Source organism: Heptranchias perlo, chromosome 15 (genome assembly GCF_035084215.1).
Source record: "Heptranchias perlo isolate sHepPer1 chromosome 15, sHepPer1.hap1, whole genome shotgun sequence".
Classification (NCBI taxonomy): domain Eukaryota; kingdom Metazoa; phylum Chordata; class Chondrichthyes; order Hexanchiformes; family Hexanchidae; genus Heptranchias; species Heptranchias perlo.
The window spans coordinates 9,240,396-9,258,272 of NC_090339.1; the positions used below are offsets into that span (position 1 = coordinate 9,240,396).

General features: G+C 44.5%; 1 protein-coding gene across 9 annotated transcripts in view; it reads right to left on the bottom strand.

Moving 5' to 3' along the window:
- Window positions 1–17,877, bottom strand: part of si:ch211-26b3.4 (connector enhancer of kinase suppressor of ras 2) — a 648,212-nt gene that overhangs the window by 437,051 nt on the left and 193,284 nt on the right. For all 9 annotated transcript variants that reach the window (XM_067996824.1, XM_067996823.1, XM_067996829.1 and 6 more), the window contains 2 exons: window positions 6,111–6,313; window positions 2,612–2,699 (listed from right to left, as the gene is read on the bottom strand). In XM_067996824.1, coding sequence (XP_067852925.1) covers window positions 2,612–2,699; window positions 6,111–6,313 — 291 coding nt within the window. The remainder of the gene's footprint in view (window positions 1–2,611; window positions 2,700–6,110; window positions 6,314–17,877) is intronic.

Genomic DNA, 17,877 nt, shown 5'->3' on the forward strand with positions numbered 1-17,877 from the left:
AAAATTAAATAGAAATGATGACATGGAAATCGGCCATTCTGTCCGTGTTGGTGTTTATCCTCCAAACAAGCAGTAGTCCAACTGCTGGGTAAGCTGGGATTGGTTTTATTCTGATAAATAAAAAGATTGTCCAATTCTCTCAACCCAATTTCTTCTAGGTACATGTCCATATTACAAAACTATCCATCATTTGGTAAAAACTGACATTTCACTCAGAAAACCTGTAAACGTGGGTAATGTGAGAAATCGACAGAGTCACATTAGTGCGTTGGTGAACCAATGTTCTTCTGAGGCTGATGTTAAAGAAAAATGTTTGGGCAGAGTAGAAGGACCTTCACTCTGCAGCCAGCCCAAGCTATGTTCCAGCCTTCACCTTGGTCAACTCGAAAATGTCTTTCTTTTTAATGAGGCGTACAACGGCAAAGTGAGAACACTTGACAGCAATGTTTGATTTGTGTAAAAAAAAATGCAAGCGTATATTTATATACTTAATAATGTAATGATGTTTGGATGTGTTTTAAAAGAAAAGATAACTGTACAGGTCAGTAATATCACTGCTAAGTACTTAATCATTAGCTTGCATCACATGGTGCCTGTGGTTGCAGATCATCTGCACATTAGTTGAATCGAATCCCTTTCTGCTCATGAACTGTTGGGGTTGGTGGTTGGGACCCAGATGAGCTCACACATTCCAGCTATGATTCCCCGCATCTTAGGTAGACCTGCCGCCCAGTAAGAGTGTTGCCTCTGCCTTTCCGTGGGGAGAGGCCAAGAGGTCCCAGTGACAAGTGACGCCTCTTGTCATTTGCTCAATACATCAGTGCACAGCAGACTGGATCTATTTGGTGGTGGTTTGGAATGACCTGGGTGTGGAAATCCAAGGCTCTGATCACCTTCGTGGGCACCGTCACTCTGTGGTCATTGTAGTCTGAAGGTCCAGCTGGAGGAGATGGCACAATACAGCCTCTGTGTCCTCCGAGGTAAGAGTGTGTGTTGGCAAAATAGCCCCTTGTGTTATCGCACCTGACTTTAATCCCTCCACAGGAAAAACTCTTCCTCCTCCAAGCCTCTAAGTGCAAGAGGAATTCTCAACCTCAAGTATTTGGTTGCTGCAACTAAATTTGCAACTGGCAGCAATACTGTGATGGGAAAACCAGGAGGGGAAAAAAAGCGAGAAAACGTAAAAAAAAAGCTAACTAAAACTACAAGTAATACAACCGAGCAAAGAATCCAAAAAGCCCCAACAGGAAACAGTACAACACACCTTTAAGAATCCAACCCTTGAAAGATTGGAAAATGCTTTCCCAGCACAAATTCAATTATGCCTCATCAAGGCATTAACCAGGGCATGAATCATCATTTGGAGGCTTAAATACAAGAAGCTATTGGCCACTTCTTCATTTCACTCAGATCAATCTGTGCTGATACAGAACTCTGTGTAAAAATACACACTGATATAAAAGCTCATCAAAAGACTCATTTAAAGGACTAAGAATCCAATGATGTGTCATGTTGGATTCAAAACGTTCGAAGGGACTGATGAAAGTTAAGTATTGCTAATTTTTTTCTGCTGATTTAACTTCTTTCTGTGTATATTTCTTTCTTGCAATAAATCTGTAGTTTAGCCAAAAATATATAGCCCCTCAGCTTGGTTCAGTCTATAGGAGAAATCAGGAGCATTAGGTGGCCGTTCCATACTATGTACAGTATAACCCAACAGTAAGAGAATAGATCGTACATTCGATTTGCTTAAGCTTAAAGTTTAGTTCATAGGAGGCACAGGCCTGCTTATAAAAGCTGCTGTTTGCTGTTTGCAGGAACAAACAGTATTGGGAAACAAGGAGTTCCACAGATTTGAAGTCTGAGACAGGATGAGTTAAGAGTAGGACACAACATAATGACCCTGGTCTTCTGTATGTTACATTTCAAAGCTTAAAAGGGCATTTTACAAGTCACTGTAGGAGTCCATCACTTAGAAAAACAAAATCGCAAATAAAATTCCTTTGAAGGCCCTCACATTTTTCTGTTAATGCACAACCCTTTCCAATTCAAGCAGAACAAATCCAGCTAACTGAAGAAATATTTTTGGCTGGATTGCAAATCACTTATGGCTGAGTTCAGGAGTAACATTTTAATAATCAAAATAATTGACCAAGAAGCATAGATATAAAACCATGTATATATATCATACAATGTGTCATCTTACATCTACCCTTCTAACTATTTCCAGTTCATAAGCTCTTGAAGATCGTGGAATCAGTTGCTAAAAATGTTTCTGATTCACTTTTCTTTCAGAGGCAGAGTTGCAGATAATCATGAATGAGATTCTGTCCAAGCATCATTAACTGATTTCTGATTTATGTTGTGTATTGCTCGATGTCTTGTTCAATCAAATCAAAAATATGTCAGTGACTTAAAATCCTTCGATTTGAGCATGTGCTGTTATCTCAGTTGTCAAGTCACCAACACATTTTACGATTTAAATAAAAACAATTATTAAATTATTGTAGGCAAAGAAACATTTCAACTGGGCCGTGATAATGGAACAAAGGACAACCTACCTCAATGTAATTCTGGTGGTAAAGCTGCTTAATGAGAGTTTAACGCTTACCTGTTGCACAATGGTTGTAAGTTCCAGGCACAGCTGAACAATGTTGTTTTTTAGAAGTGAGTATTCCGTCACACTAACGAATGGAGACCTAGAAACAGAATGAATAACAATTAACTGAAATATTAGAATGGTAAATTCTTCTTTCTTGTAACTATATAATTGGATGCTTTCCAGCAAGAGACACTGGCACGCCCATAGTACAGAATAATACAGCGCACACAACCCAAATAAATTACAATTAACTTCACAATTGCATTTATATAGCGCCTTTAATGTAGTAAAACGTCCCAAGGCACTTCACAGAAGCGTAATCAGAGAAAATTAAACACTGAGCCACATAAGGAGACATTAGGATAGGTGACCAAAAGCTTGCTCAAAGAGGTAGGTTTGAAGAAGTGTCTTAAAGGAGGAGAGAGAGGTGAAGAGGTTTAGGGAGGAAATTCTAGAGCTTAGGGCCTAGATAGCTGAAGGCATGGCCGCCAATGGTGGGGCGATGGAAATCCGTGATGCGCAAGAGGCCAGAATTGGAGGAACCCAGAAATCCCGGAGGTCTAATAGGGCTGGAGGAGGTTACAGAGATAGGGAGGGCGAGGCAATGGAGGGATTTGAAAACAAGGATGAGAATTTTAAATTTGAAGATGTTGGTGAGGCTGTATATCTCCATGCAGGCAGGACACTGGAGTAAGAAGTGACTTACCAAACCCTGTGCGATTGTTATTTCAACAGTTTAAGAAATATTAAATTGTGCTGTGTTATGTGATGACCTTACTGAAAAGTACAGTGCATCATATCCAGTTTAATAACCAACTGATCTGACAGATTGGTCTGGAGATCACTATTGACAGCGTCGGCAGTCGAATGCTTAATACATTCATATGACACTCCTCAGTCAGCTATTCCAACCAAGGTATGAACTCATTTAAAACAATGTGTTAACCTGCATTAAAATAGCAGCCGTTAATTTAGTCCACGGTAATTTGAAGGTAACTAGTTATTTCAATTTTAGGAACAGGAGTAGGCCATTCAGCCTCTCGAGCCTGTTCAGCCATTTAATTAGATCCTGGCTGATCCGCACCTCAACCCCATTTACCCATCTTTGCTCCATATCCCTTGATACCCTTACCTAACAAAAATCTATCGATCTCAGTCTTGAAAGCTTCAATTGACCCAGGACCCACAGCATTTTGGAAGAGAGAGTTCCAGATTTCCATCTTTGTGTGAAGGAGTGTTTCCTGATTTCACTCCTAAATGGCCTTCTCTAATTTTAAGATTTTTCCCCATGTTCTTGATTCCCCCACCAGAGAAAAAAGCTTCTCTTTATCTACCTTATCGAATTCTTTTATCATTTTAAACACCTCGATCAGATCACCCCTCAATCTTCTAAACTCAAGGGAATACAAGCCAAGTTTATGCAACCTGTCCTCATAATTTAACCCTTTTGCATTGTATACTCTACCATGTTTGATTTGAACCTGTCTAAGATTTCTCAAGTTGTGACATTGGGAGTTTGCTTTCTGAAAGTGCTGATTGTGATAGGCCAACAGGTGGAGATAATTACCCTGCACTGGGAAACAAGTACACATTAAAAGTAAAGCAAACCTCTTATCTGAAAAAAGTTGACGGTAATACCCCTCACCGATACTGAGCTGTGGCTGAGTTCATCGCTTTATATGACAATTGGTGATACCCAAGCTGCTTTTACATTGAGCTCAGAGCCATGTCAATATCACTGGCTCCTGGCGTTAAGCCAGCAGCAAAACCAAAGCAAGCTTGGTGGCTTCGCTGATGCCGACTGCCAAGAAGGCCCTTTTTTATTAAACCAGATCATCACAGCATCCCTCAGTGACTCTGGCAAGTTTACTCTCAGGCCACAACTGGATGAGGCCCACACGAGACCCATCGGCACTAGCACGGGTCGCGTACATTATAAACACAGCTACGGACTGCGCAGACAGCACTTCTCTTCAAGTTAATGCGTCATGTTTAAAGAAATCCGATTTTTACTTTTCAAAGATGTGGAAAAATTTAGTACATTGATTTTTCATCGATAGAATTCAAACCCAGCTCAGACTGGTGAGATGAAAATCTCCCCCCCTCTCCTGGCTGGAAGGGCCCTATGTGAAATTGATCTCAGTAACCTGGATGAGTTCTTGACGTCAACAGAAACAACTTGCATTTATATACCACCTTAAACATTGAAAATATCCCAAGGTGGTTAAAGAGAGTAAGGGAAAGGATGCCGAGACATAGACAATTGTAAACAATTTTACAACACCAAGTTATAGTCCAGCAATTTTATTTTAAATTCACAAGCTTTCGGAGGCTTCCTCCTTCGTCAGGTGAACGATGTGAACCTGACGAAGGAGGAAGCCTCCGAAAGCTTGTGAATTTAAAATAAAATTGCTGGACTATAACTTGGTGTTGTAAAATTGTTTACAATTGTCAACCCCAGTCCATCACCGGCATCTCCACATCGAGACATAGACAGAGAGATTAAGAGGAGTGACTGAAAGTTTGTTCAGAAAGATGGGTTTGAGAAGGCTTTTAAAAGCGGAGGAAGAAGTGGAGAGGCAAGGATTGCAGAGGGAGTTCCAGAGAATCAGCCCAAGGCCACTGAAGTCTGCCACCAATGGCGGGCTGAAGGTGGGGGAGGAAACTGAAGTCTGCCACCAATAGAGGGGTGAAGGAGGGGGAGGAAATGCACAAAATTGCAGGGTTGGAGGATTGCAGGGTGTAGGAAGGAATTCAAGGCTGTAGGAGATTGCAGAGATGGGAATGGGAGAGGTCAAGGAGGGATTTGAAGATGAGGGTGTGGATTATAAATGTAATGTGTTGTGGGAGAGAGAGCCAGTGTCGTGCAGCACTGATTGGGGGAGGTGAGTGAGTGGGACTCAATGCTGGGCAGCTGAGTTTTTAGAGTTTATGGAGGGTGTAAGGTGGGAAGCCAGCAACGAGAGGTTTGGATAAATCAAGTCCACAGCTGACAAAAACATGGATAAGGATTTCAGCAGCGGAGGGACTGAGGTGGGGTCAGAGGCAAACAATGAAAATGGAATAAGCCATCTTGGTGATGAAGTCATTGATCTATTTAAATAAATGATGGTGCGTTAACAACACGTCAGTAAATAGCACACACAGGAATTTCAGCCCCTCGTGAACAAGGTGAAAATTCTCCAACACTCTCCTTAACTTGAGGCGCATAAATGTCATTAAAACAAGTTTTGATTTCTCTTCAACTGCCACAAATTTAACTTCGTTGTATAACTAGATTAGACATAATCAGAGATACCACAAATGTAACTTAGTTGTGTAACTAGACTTGATATAGTCAAAGATACCACAAATTGGTGTGAAGACACGTCGAAGAGCTTCAACTTTTCTCAAGACAGATTGTGCACCTGCTTCATGGGTTAAATGTTTGTATTAATGATTCAGTATTCCAACGGGTGGACAAACATTCAACAGTTAATGCTAAGCCAGAATAATATCAGCAGCGTACCTGTCTAGCCAGGCCAATAAGCTCTTGGCAGCACCAATGAGGTCAACCACCGAGGTAAGGAAGTCATTTGGCAGCCTTCTGGAGGCTCTGCCATCATAATGGCCACTCCTCCGTCTACCTGTTATAAAATTCTGTAAGTTTTTGGCCGAAGCATTCAGCTTGTGGGAAAGCGTTCTGAGGTTTTCGGTCTCTAATCCGTAGTTCTGCAAGAATAAAAACATGTGTGTTAATAGCCTCTGTGCCCACCACTGTGTCATATGTTTTACCATAAATTATATTCCATTAGGGAGTCAGCTTTAGAAAAAAAGAACTTGCATTTATACAGCACCTTTCATGATCTCAGGACATACCAAAGCACTTTACAGCCAACTAAGTACTTTTTGAAGTGTAGTCACTATTGTAATGTAGGAAATACGGCAGCCAATTTGTGCACAGCAAGGTCCCACAAACAGCAAGGTGATAACGACCAGATAATCTGTTTTAATGATATTGGTTGAGGGATAAATATTGGCCAGGACACCAGAGAGAACTCCCCTCCTCTTCTTCGAATTGTGCCATGGGATATTTTACATCCACCTGAGAGGGAAGACAGGACCTCTGTTGAACATCTCATCTGAAAGACAGCACCTCCGACAGTGCAGCACTCCCTCAGTAGTGCACTGAAGTGTCAGCCTAGATTATGTGCTCAAGTCTCTGGAGTGGGACTTGAACCCACGACCGTCTGACACCAAGGTTTAAGCTTGCTAATGGTGGATATTCATTTTACTTCTGGCTCAGTACTCTAAAACCTACATTGTGCTATTCTTTCAAACTGGTCTGCATTTCCACTAATGATTTTACAGTCACACAACGTAACCAGAGTCCCAAAGGCCAGTGTGATCCCTTATTTCACAAATCATTCTTTTCCAAATGACATTTAAAAGATGTGAATGACAGAACTTGTGTTCCATTCACATCATCAGATGAATGTTGCGTAGTCTTATAGTATCTTTGGATGCATTCACACTGCAACTTTAGCATTGCTACCACTTAGTTTCTGCTTTGCAGCAGCACTAACATTGCAGACTAATTCAGGAGAAGTGTTCCAACTTAACTCTAAGGTGAAGCAGAGCGAGGCCCCCTCGAGGTCATGATTGGGTTTTACACTGCATGAAGTACAACTCGATCTTGATGTCAAGCCTGCTTTGTAACATCTTTGAGGGGAGATTCCTTCAACCTCCTGGACACTTTTTAACACTAGAACATTTAAGCCCCAATTTTAACCCCGCCCCCCCACCCCACACACATCCAATGAAAATGGGGCGTGCAGGGGGTTAATACATTGGCAGCGTGGCACTCACCAGTCATGATGCACACACGTCCGGCGCCATTTTAACAGACGCCATATTCAGGCAGCATGTAAGACCCTCATCTCAGGCAGGTGAGGACCTCACTGACATTCAAAATTCAGACGTCGTCAATCAGACCCTGACACGATTTTAACCAGCAACAGTGAGGTCAGCGCCTGGTTCAGGCCTCGCCAGGGAAATCGGCGCCGTGGATCAGCAGGCCCAGGAGAAGGCCGAAAAGGTTATTTTTTTTAAGGATTCCTTGTGGGCAAAGAGGGGCAGGAGTTGTCCTTCAGGCCCCACAGGGAATCCTTGGAACTCCCCGGGATCGCCAGGTACCTGCCCTACTTCTTCATCCACCTTGCCGGGGACTGTTCACGCGGGTCCCCGGCTGCGGCCTCCTGCTGCGCTCTCCCAACCCAACGTCATTGATGCCAGCTTCAGGCGGGAATCGGGCCTGGTCTATTTAAATGAGGGTGGGAGTTAAAGTGGCCCAGGCCTCACATCGGCAAGCTGGGGTGAGTTGACGCTCGCCTCACTGGCCCCACACTAACTGCCCATCCTGAGTTAAAATCGGGGTTTTACATTTTAACAACTAGAGGGGAGCTCCAGGCTGGCCTGCAAGAAGCTAAGAACAAAGCTCTCTCCTGGACAGAGGAATTCCAATTGGAGGCTGGCAGTATAAACCATGTAGTGCCTGGCAGGAACAGACAAATGCGTCCCTACATAAAAGGAGTTTAGACTGTAATGATTTGCCCTTTTTTTTTAAATTAGGGGATAAAGAAAGGCTGCTAATAAAATAAAATCCAATGCCTCAAACACAATAGACTGTCTTACATTGACGGAATCAGAATAGTCTTCAAATACTTGCTTGACTTCCCAGTTAGTTGAAGTAGCAAACAATCACAACGGCTGTTTGCAATTTCTAACGTGATGTTACATCCCCTCCATTTGATTTGCTGAAAGGATCACATCACAGCCACAGTTCCATAAACCAAAGCTTCAGAATACTCTGCAACCACAAAGAGTGCAACAACTAGAAAACGTAGTTGTGATGTGGGGACAAGTGCAAAAGTCGGGATCCGACAAAATCTGGGAATTGCAGACCAAGGGCTAGAAATTAAGGCTACTCATTTAGGCACGTGGACACTTAACACATTCGTATGGCACTTCTATATATTAATGAAGTATCAAACTGTTTATTTCAAATGGGTTCACACCTCCATTAAAGACATCAGAAAGAGGAACATCCTGTGAGACATTAAACGTTTAGCCATTAATTGTTAACAGTAATTTCTGGCTTTAAAAGGTTGTTTTATTCTAATTGATTCTCAAGTTAACTAAGTCTAATATAATTGCACATACCCACATCTTCTGGTTAAACAGGTATTTAGAACCATAGAAATTTGCAGCACAGAAGAAGAAGGCCATTATGTCTGTGCTGGCTCTTTGCCACAGCAATCCAAAACTAATCCCAGAGCCTGTCTTTCTTCCTCTGCTTCAAATATTTATTCAATTTTCCCTTAAAAGATGCGATGGTCTCGACGACTCCCAATAGAGCACTCCGTACCCCAACAACCTGTTATAGTAAGAAATTGCTCCTAAAATGGGCATTCTCTTCATAGCAACATTCTGGCCACATTTTCTGGTCTGTTTGCAAGCACAAGATGCAATGACATAAATCATGACAAAAGCTTATCACTGCGTCACTTGCATGTGACACCATGATGGTGTGAATGATGCATGGCTCTTCTGATTCCAAAGTCTCTCTTTCTTTCTGCTTGCCAAATCAACAACAACAGCAACTTGCATTTATATAGCGCCTTTAATGTAGTAAAATGTCCCAAGGCACTTCACAGAAGAGTAACCAGACAAAAAAGGAGACCTTTGCACAGGTGTCCAAAAGCTTGGACAAAGAGATAGGTTTTAAGGAGTCTCTTAAAAGAGGAGAGAGAAGTAAAGAGGTTTAGGGAGGGAATTCCAGAGCTTAGGGCTCAGACAGCTGAAGGCACAAGTACCTGTAAATTAAAGATAGAGTAACAGGTTACCACACTGGAGGCCTCGCTCAATTCTTCATATTTGTGTGCGGTTTAGTAGTTGTCCAGGTCAGTGTTTTTCAACATCAGAGTGTTCAAGTCACATAGAAAGTGGGGGAGTGAGCGGTTGTGTTGTCCACTGGGTTGGACATTTCTTTTTTAAATGAAAGCAGTGCCCATCTAATCTAGATTTGTCTCTCATTAAAAACTATTACAGATGGAAACCAGGAATAACCAAGCGGCATCAACAGAGAGCGAGTAAATAATTGCTCTGAATGAACTGGCCTTGGGTATAGTTCTTTGGGTTAGTTTAGCCCAATTCAAACTTGAACTAAAACCAGTGAATTTAAAACTGCTAATTTGGGCTAGCACCAAAAATGACCACAGGAGCTAGCAGATTGTTCTTAAGAACCCAATTGGTTCACAAATGTCCTTCGGGGAGGGAGCCTGCCGCTCCTTCCCAGTCTGGCCTATGTGTGAGTCCAGTTCCAAACTATGTGGTTGACTGTTGATACCTTCAGGGCATCTAGGGATGGGTAATAAATAATGCCTTGCCAATATTGCCCAGCTCTCAAAAACAAATACGGCACTGGGGGTGAACTCAAAACTGTGCAAAACTGCGGTTTTAGCTGTAAATTCAAATAATGATCCCCAATCACTTTCAAAAAATGGAGTAGCGAACATGAACTGAAGTTAAAGTCATGCTTGTGATAACACATAAAACTTGGCTGCTCCTAAGTGGGGAACTCCAAGGGAAAGTCACCATTCCTTCAAACCGAGTGCAGAGCTTTGCCTGAAGAGAGCGTGGATATAGGCCTACAGCACTGTGGTGCCGATTCTCTGCTGCTGCTGCCCTCCCCTCCCCCTACTCTCTTTGAGCACAACTTCCTGCTGGAAACGTAGTTTGGGCAAATTTACCCTCTGGTGTAAATTCAGAACAGGAGTTGAGGATTGACTTCTCCAAATCATTCTTCAGCGACCTACCTCCCCCACCTCCAAAAAATCCAAAGTATTCACAACTCCGCATTGTGATGTGAAGTTTCTTTAAAAATGAATGTGTCTGCCCAGCACTAACAAGATGTAATGGATAGTAAGTTGCTTTGCTTAACTCTATGAACAGTGTAGCACGCTAAAACAGGCCTAATCACTTGGATTGTTCAGAGTACTTCCAGTTTAGTATAATGAGTTGGCTTGTCACCTGGGCTACAGTGTGGTTAACCTGATATTTCTGTGTGCATCGCTCCATAAAGTATTTTTGCTTTATACAATTATCCACTCACATTTGGTAAAAACAGAGCAAATTGGGGTAATCATGACAGATAATATGGACAGGACCATTGATGAGTTAGAATATCACAACACAGTTATCTCACTCAACTGTCATCAACGGCTCCTCCTTGGTGTCATGCATATCCATATTCATACCCTAATGAATAGATCGCATATATTGCAATAAATTAATAAATGTATTTTTCTTTTTTTTGTTTTGACGTTAAATACTTAGCGTGGAGCAGTTCATTGTTTTTCGCAATATCTTTCCACAGCCAAGAGGCGACAAGTTGGCTGGAAACTCCCCCTCAGCCTTGAATGGAAATGGTGATGTAAGCACATAAAATCTGGAGTGAGATTAAAAAAAAACATTTGGCTCCCATCAAACTCGCTTCATGCATGACGATTCTACAGTAGACTTTCCTCTCCTGCTTTAAGGAACATTAAAGTTCCTTCACCCTACCTCGCGTTAATATCTCTTAAATTCCCCTTCTCAATAGATATCAATCCAGCTCCCTCTTGAAGGCATCAAATGACCCTGAATCAACTACCTTCTCTTGGACTTTGTCCCACATATGCCACTTTCCAATGGGAACATGTTTTTCTACTCTCTACACTTGCTTGAGTCTTGTGAATATTGTACTCTATGCTCATTGTCCAAAGATAAATAGCTTTTTTACTTCAAACTTACCTTCCTTTATTTTAAAGATCTGTATCACATTCCTCCCCAGTCTTCTTATCTCCAGAGAAAATAAATCTATAGGAATAATTCATTATCCCATCCCATGGCCAACAAAAGTTCACACCCATTGTGGGGAGGGCCGTTCTATTCATGTGGACATTGGCCCTTTGCTTCCTTGATCAGAATTAGCCAAAAGGAGAAAAGAAACATGCTTGGGGGGCAGTCAGGGTTTGAACAAAGAACTGCAAGGCACAGTCCTTGGCCTGGAGCTGGAGGCAAAGATTCAAGAGGTCAGATTTTGCAGCTAGAAATTGTCTAGACAGAAAGGTATGCCAAAAACAAGTAAGTCAGTCTACGAACGGGACAGGATGTGTGGTTATTTTTTTTCTGATTTTTCGAGGAGAGAAGTGAGATTTGAGTTAATAAGTGGAATTTGCTTTGACTGTTGCTCGGTATGTTCATTTGTTGTCTGTGAAGTGAAGCAGTTCAACAATCCATATCAGGCCTCGTCTCACCAAGTGTCTCAGTCAGAAAGATGTTTCAGAAAGATCGAAGAAGTGCACGTGATGGCATGTATGAAGGACATGATATCCAGTTCAGATCACAAGGGGGGTCCTATTGTTACACTTCATGATTACTGCATCATATAATTAGGTATAGGCCAGTACAAGCACACTTCTGATTATAAGATGCTGGGACTGTTTACGGGAGAAACCAACACTACTATACCCAAGAGAATATCGAAGGAAGACCTCAAAATTTGTAACAGCCTCTCAATATGTCCACTTTATGAAGTATTAATGCTAATACCTCACAGTACGTTCACTTTATCTAAAGTATTAATGCTAATGTTTCTCAGTATATTCATCTGAAGTATTAAAGCGAATGCCTCGCAAAATGTTCACTTTATCTTTAGTATTAAAGCAAATGCCTCGCAATATGTTCACTTTAGCTGAAGTATTAATTCCAATGCCTCTCAGTATGTTCACCTTGTGAAGTATTAATTGCAATGCCTCTCAGTATGTTCACTTTAGCTGAAGTATTAATTGCAATGCCTCTCAGTATGTCCTTTTTAGGCTCTTATGTCCATTTTTTGCAACATGCAGCAAACAAAAAAGGCGCATATTACAAGACACCTCTTACGTGAGCACAATAAAAGCTCGTCAAAGGTTTGCTCACTGGTTCACCTGCTGCACAAGAGAAGATATATGTGGATACCATCCTTCCCAAATACCGACCCCATCCCCATCACATTCCAGCATCCAGTGGTCTCTTGAGGTGAATCCAGTGTTCCAGCTCTAACTGCCCTTCTTGGCAACACATTCCACCTGCAGATCAGCTTCTGTGCAAATATTTCCTGAGGTTTGTCCCAAATTTGGCCTTTTCACCCTGAAACCTGTGCCCTCTTGTTTTGTTTTGTGGCTTGTACCGATGGTCATCAGTGTTTCAGAATCACACAGAGGCGTCAGCCGCCAGGGTTTCGATCTATCGCCATGATCACTCAGGAATAAGTAACACTCAAATAGGCAAGAAATACAAATTGACATCATGTGCACAGTCTGAGAATTTGGCTGTTTCCTACAGGATCGCAGGACATTGCATATCACCTGTATATGTACAATGAGCTTCCTCCTATATATATATGGTGAGCCATCCCTTTCTGTTGACAGTTATACAGTGGAGAAGTGTTGAAGTCAACACATCAACAGGCCATGTCATTGCCTTTCAGCCATTAATCACATAGAAGCACTCCAAGGTAGTTGGATCTTGCTTTCTAGATTTGGAAAGGTTCTGAATGTGTAATTGGTCACCTCCTGGATAGAGTTTGACATCGCGGACTGCCAATGCAGTCTTTTCCAGGGCCTGGAAGGAGTCTGTTACGCAAAAGTCAATATCTGTGGTTACCCTCAGATCTAGAAGTAAATCAGTTACAATCAGAGAAAGGGATCTCAGGTGAGCTGGTGGTTGCACAGGCACCATTATTCTGTCAAGGCCAAGCATTTTTATTTGGCTTGTAACTCCTGTGGAAAAGACAACCCGTTCTCCTCCAGTGTTACTTTTGCTTCCTCCATTCTGACTCCACTGCAGCAGTGGCCAAAACAAACACTTGACTCGCATGGAGTCTGGTGGTAATAGTTAAATCAATTTTTATCATGACTAAATACAGCACTATGGGAGTTATATTGGATAACCCCCAAAAACGGGCACTGGGATCATGATGCACGATTAACCTGCCCCAGGTTGTAGCGATGCAGGCAGCGTGTAACATTCGTGCTGCCTGATGATTTCAATGATTGCTGCGTGCAGCCAGCGCTACCTGCACTGTTGATTGGCTGCATGCACCAGCTGGGGGCCCTGATATCAGGAGTGGCTAGCTCTACTTAAAGGCAGCCTGCACCTCTTAAAAGGGAGGTGCACTGTGGCTGTAGAGAGACCGTTGGGAAGTGCTGGAAGATATTGAGGAATGCCTGGGCCTGTGAGAGAGCGGCACCAAGGTTCTCGGACGGTGCACTAGAGGCCTTGGTGGAAGAGGTGGACAGACGGAGGGCCACCCTATATCTGCAGGGGGGCAGGAGGCCCTCCAGACATAGGCTGAAGAGGCAGTAGGAGGCTGTGGCGGACTAGGTAAATCCCAGGAGCATCGCACTACGCACATGGATGCAGTACAGCAAATTCAATGATTTGACATGAGTGGTCAAGGTGAGTGTATTCAACTGTCAAGTGGCATCTCCTACCAACTGCACCACTAGCCTCATCCACTGCTCCACACACTACACCCCCCATCACCCACCTACCAACAAACTCTTCCAATCAGTACGCAACTCTTCCAATCAGATGCTTCATCTAACCCTCACACGTTGCCACTGTTGCAAGCCACACACCCACAACTCACAGGTCACACACACTGGCAGCTATTCAACTATGACAGCCATATCACAGCATCTCGCAGGACACTCACTGACAAACTTCCCTCTTTCTTGCAAGAGAAGATGGCGCACAACAGTAGGCAGCAGGAAAGACCTGGGGGAGGGCAGGCACGCCTACATGTCCTCACCTCCATGGACGAGATAATGCTGTCCATTATTGGATGGGCCGTCGCTGAGGCCATGGCCACTGGCAGTGCTGGAGGTATCGATGATGAGGGTCTCTGCAAACCTAATCCTCTTTCTCGCTTCCCACTTCTCCCTCAGCCCACAATCTTTTCTGACTCACATGCTGCAGATGGTGTAAGCACGCATGTCTTACTTGCTCCTCTCCCAGCACCGCAACTCAACCTGTCTCCCTTTGTCATTTCAGATACCCAAGAACTGGAACCGGCACAGGCAGAGGAGGCAGAGGAAGACGACAGTGATGATGAAGACACACCGTTACTCGATCTTACACTCGCAGCCACCAGTTCAGGTACTAACACTGCGCATACTTTAGAGGCTAGGATAGAGGAGGGATCTGCATGTGGTGAGACACTGGGCACAAGTGCGCAAGAGCCGGGGCGGGGGAAACGGGTAACGCAGGTGCCAGCTCACCGGAGGGCGAGGTCTCACACTAATTTTGCTGCCGAGGAGTCAGATGAGGACTTCGATGGGCCAGACTACAAAAGAAGGCTGATGGGCGTACACAACCAAATGCTTGGTTCACTGGAAAGCCTGCCAGAAAGCCTGCGCTCAATGTGAAGGGGCACGGAGGAGTGCAGCTCCAACTTGGCACAAGGCTTTGCGCAGAGCTTGGAACCCATTCTTACCAACCTAGAACGGGTGGTCACCTCCATCAGCGCACCAGTGGAACCCACCATGACGCAGCGTCTGGTGACCGATGTCTCAGCTTCCATTGGATGGCAGCACAGACCAATCCAAGGTCTGACTGCTGCTATTATGGCTCTGGGTACCACTGTGGAAAGGGGCTTCCAGGGTACCACAGCAGTCCAGCAATCTGTTCTCCAGCAGATCACCAGGATTGCTGAGAGGCTGCCCCAGGAGAGTGGCAGTGGCGCCATGGAAGACGAACCTGCTGTCCTCTCTCAGGATAACAGCATTCCTGCTCCCACCACTGCCATTCCGCCAGTGCCCTTGCCGTTGCCTTTCAGCCAGCCAGACCAGACCAGACCAGACTGCTGCAGCCCAGGCCGAGATGGTGCAGTCTGCAGTCGAGATCTCCCGACCCAGAGCTGCTCGAGGTCGTCCTCCAAGGCCATCTCGACAGTCCTCAATTGAAGGCCAGCAAACTTCCACCACCCATGCTCCAGCCACTAGGGATGCACCTTGTCGGAGTACTAGGAAAGGTAAAGGCACATGAACAACAGGCACTAAGGGAATACACAAGAGTGAATAGTACCAGTTTGTTTGAATCATTTCATGTGTAAATCTAGAAATGTGGTTATGAATTTGAATTTGGTGTTGATTTTCATTTCTGCGATGAGCTGAGGGAGGAAGCAATGTGTAATCATAAGGAGAACGATTTGATGGTCACATGGGAGAGGAAAGGGAAGGAGTGTGGGACTGTTGGTGAATGGGGAGGTGTCATTGAGGTTACTGGTGTCACTCATTAATAATCTGATCATGCAGAGCCCTGGCAGACAGGGCCTGAATACCTTGTAGCCTCCCTGCCTCTTCCTCGACTTCCTCCTCCCTCTTCTGGCAGCTTGTCCTGCTTTGTGTGGCCTCTTTGCATACTCCCAGTCATGTTCAATTCCCAGAGGAAGCCCTAGCAGGCCACCCATGTCTGGAAGCAACGTTGCTCAGCACCCTATTTGAAATGCCACTAACAGTACTACAAGACCAGCCAGACCACTCTCCATATAATATTGCAACTTTCTCCAAGTATAGGAAAGTTCCACAAACACCCACAATTGTACCAGCAGCCAGAATAACTAATCCAGCAACTAACCTGTAACTCTTGCATGCCCCCTTTAAATAGCGCTGGTAGGGTGTCCTTCATTCCCTTTAAGCCCTGTTCAGCTGTGCGAGGTTAGGACAGTGCATTGGCTGGAGCATGGAGTTGCAAAATTTCGCCGGCTGCTTCAAATTAGCGTTGCACACTGATCCGCGTCATCATCTCCCTACTCTACATTCTGCCGGCATTCGTTAACTGCACATATGCAAACACCTTTACCAAGATAGCGTCCTGCGCATCTCGGAAGCCATTTTCGGGGCTTAGGAGTCCGCATAACGCCTACAAAACGGATGCTGCACGGCCTCATTTCGTGCCCAATGAGTTTAAGGCTATTTACTCTGCAAAATACCTCTCTGGCTGTCTTCAATTTGATCTACACCATGATAATTAACCTAATTGGTGTTCAATCAAACTGCAGTATTCCATTACAGCTCAATTTAATAATACATGGAAAATGTGAAGTAGCGATAATTACCATATCGGTAACATACTGTAATGAGCAAAAGATATGTAGTAGAGTATCACTGCTGTACAAAGGACAATCCATAATGAGAATGCACTGAGTCAGGGGCTCTGATATTAGTGGGGAGGCTGGATGGCAGCGGGGGGGGGTTGATTGGGCGCGTGGGTAACCCGCCCAATAAAATCCGTCCGTTCCCCACGCGATTGCGGGTAAATTGGAGCCGCTTAACGTAGCTTCCAGGTTTGGCGTCTGAAACCTGCGCAGTGGGCGGACTGCGCACACGCGTCAGAGTCTGTCAGCTGGAGGAGCTCTATTTAAAGGGGCAGTCCTCCAATGGCTGCTCCAGGAGTAAACAGCCAAATAGCACAATGGAGCAGCCCAGGGGAAAGGCTGCTCCTAGATTCAGTAATGCCTCACCCCAGGTGCTACTGGATGGGGTGAGGAGGAGGAGGGATGTGTTCTACCCTGCGGACAGGAGAAAATGGCCCGCCTCGGTCACCAAGAAGGTCTGGCTCGAGGTGGCAGAGGAGGTCACCAGCAGCAGCAACATCTCCCACACCTGGATACAGTGCAGGAAGCGCTTCAATGACCTAACTAGGTCAGCCAAAGTAAGTACACTTACTCATTCTCCTACACTCCGTCTTCCACATCATTGCCCCCACCCCCCAACTCATTCTGCACTGCCAACACTACTCTATCACATCACTCTTCACACCCACTCAAAGCTCATCCTCAACTTACCTGCATTTCCTCACCACTTCCTCACCTCCCCAGTACTCACCCAACCACTACCACTCAACCCAACCCTCATACAATGTCATGGCTCTGTCTCATACTCACCCTCTGATGCATCCCTTTCACAGTCAGCCGCACCCAAACTAATGCATTCATCGGTTGGCCACGTCACCATCCCTCACTCACGCATCTCTACTTTCTCCTCTTAAAGGAGAAGAGAGCCCAGAATGCACGGGAGAGGGCGAGGACGGAGGGGGGCCGCAACAGATAGTCGTGCTCACAGACACGGAGCAGGAGGCGCTGGAGCTGAACCGCACCCTTGAGTACCTGACCTGCCAGCCTCTGAGGGTGCACCGTCACATCTGAG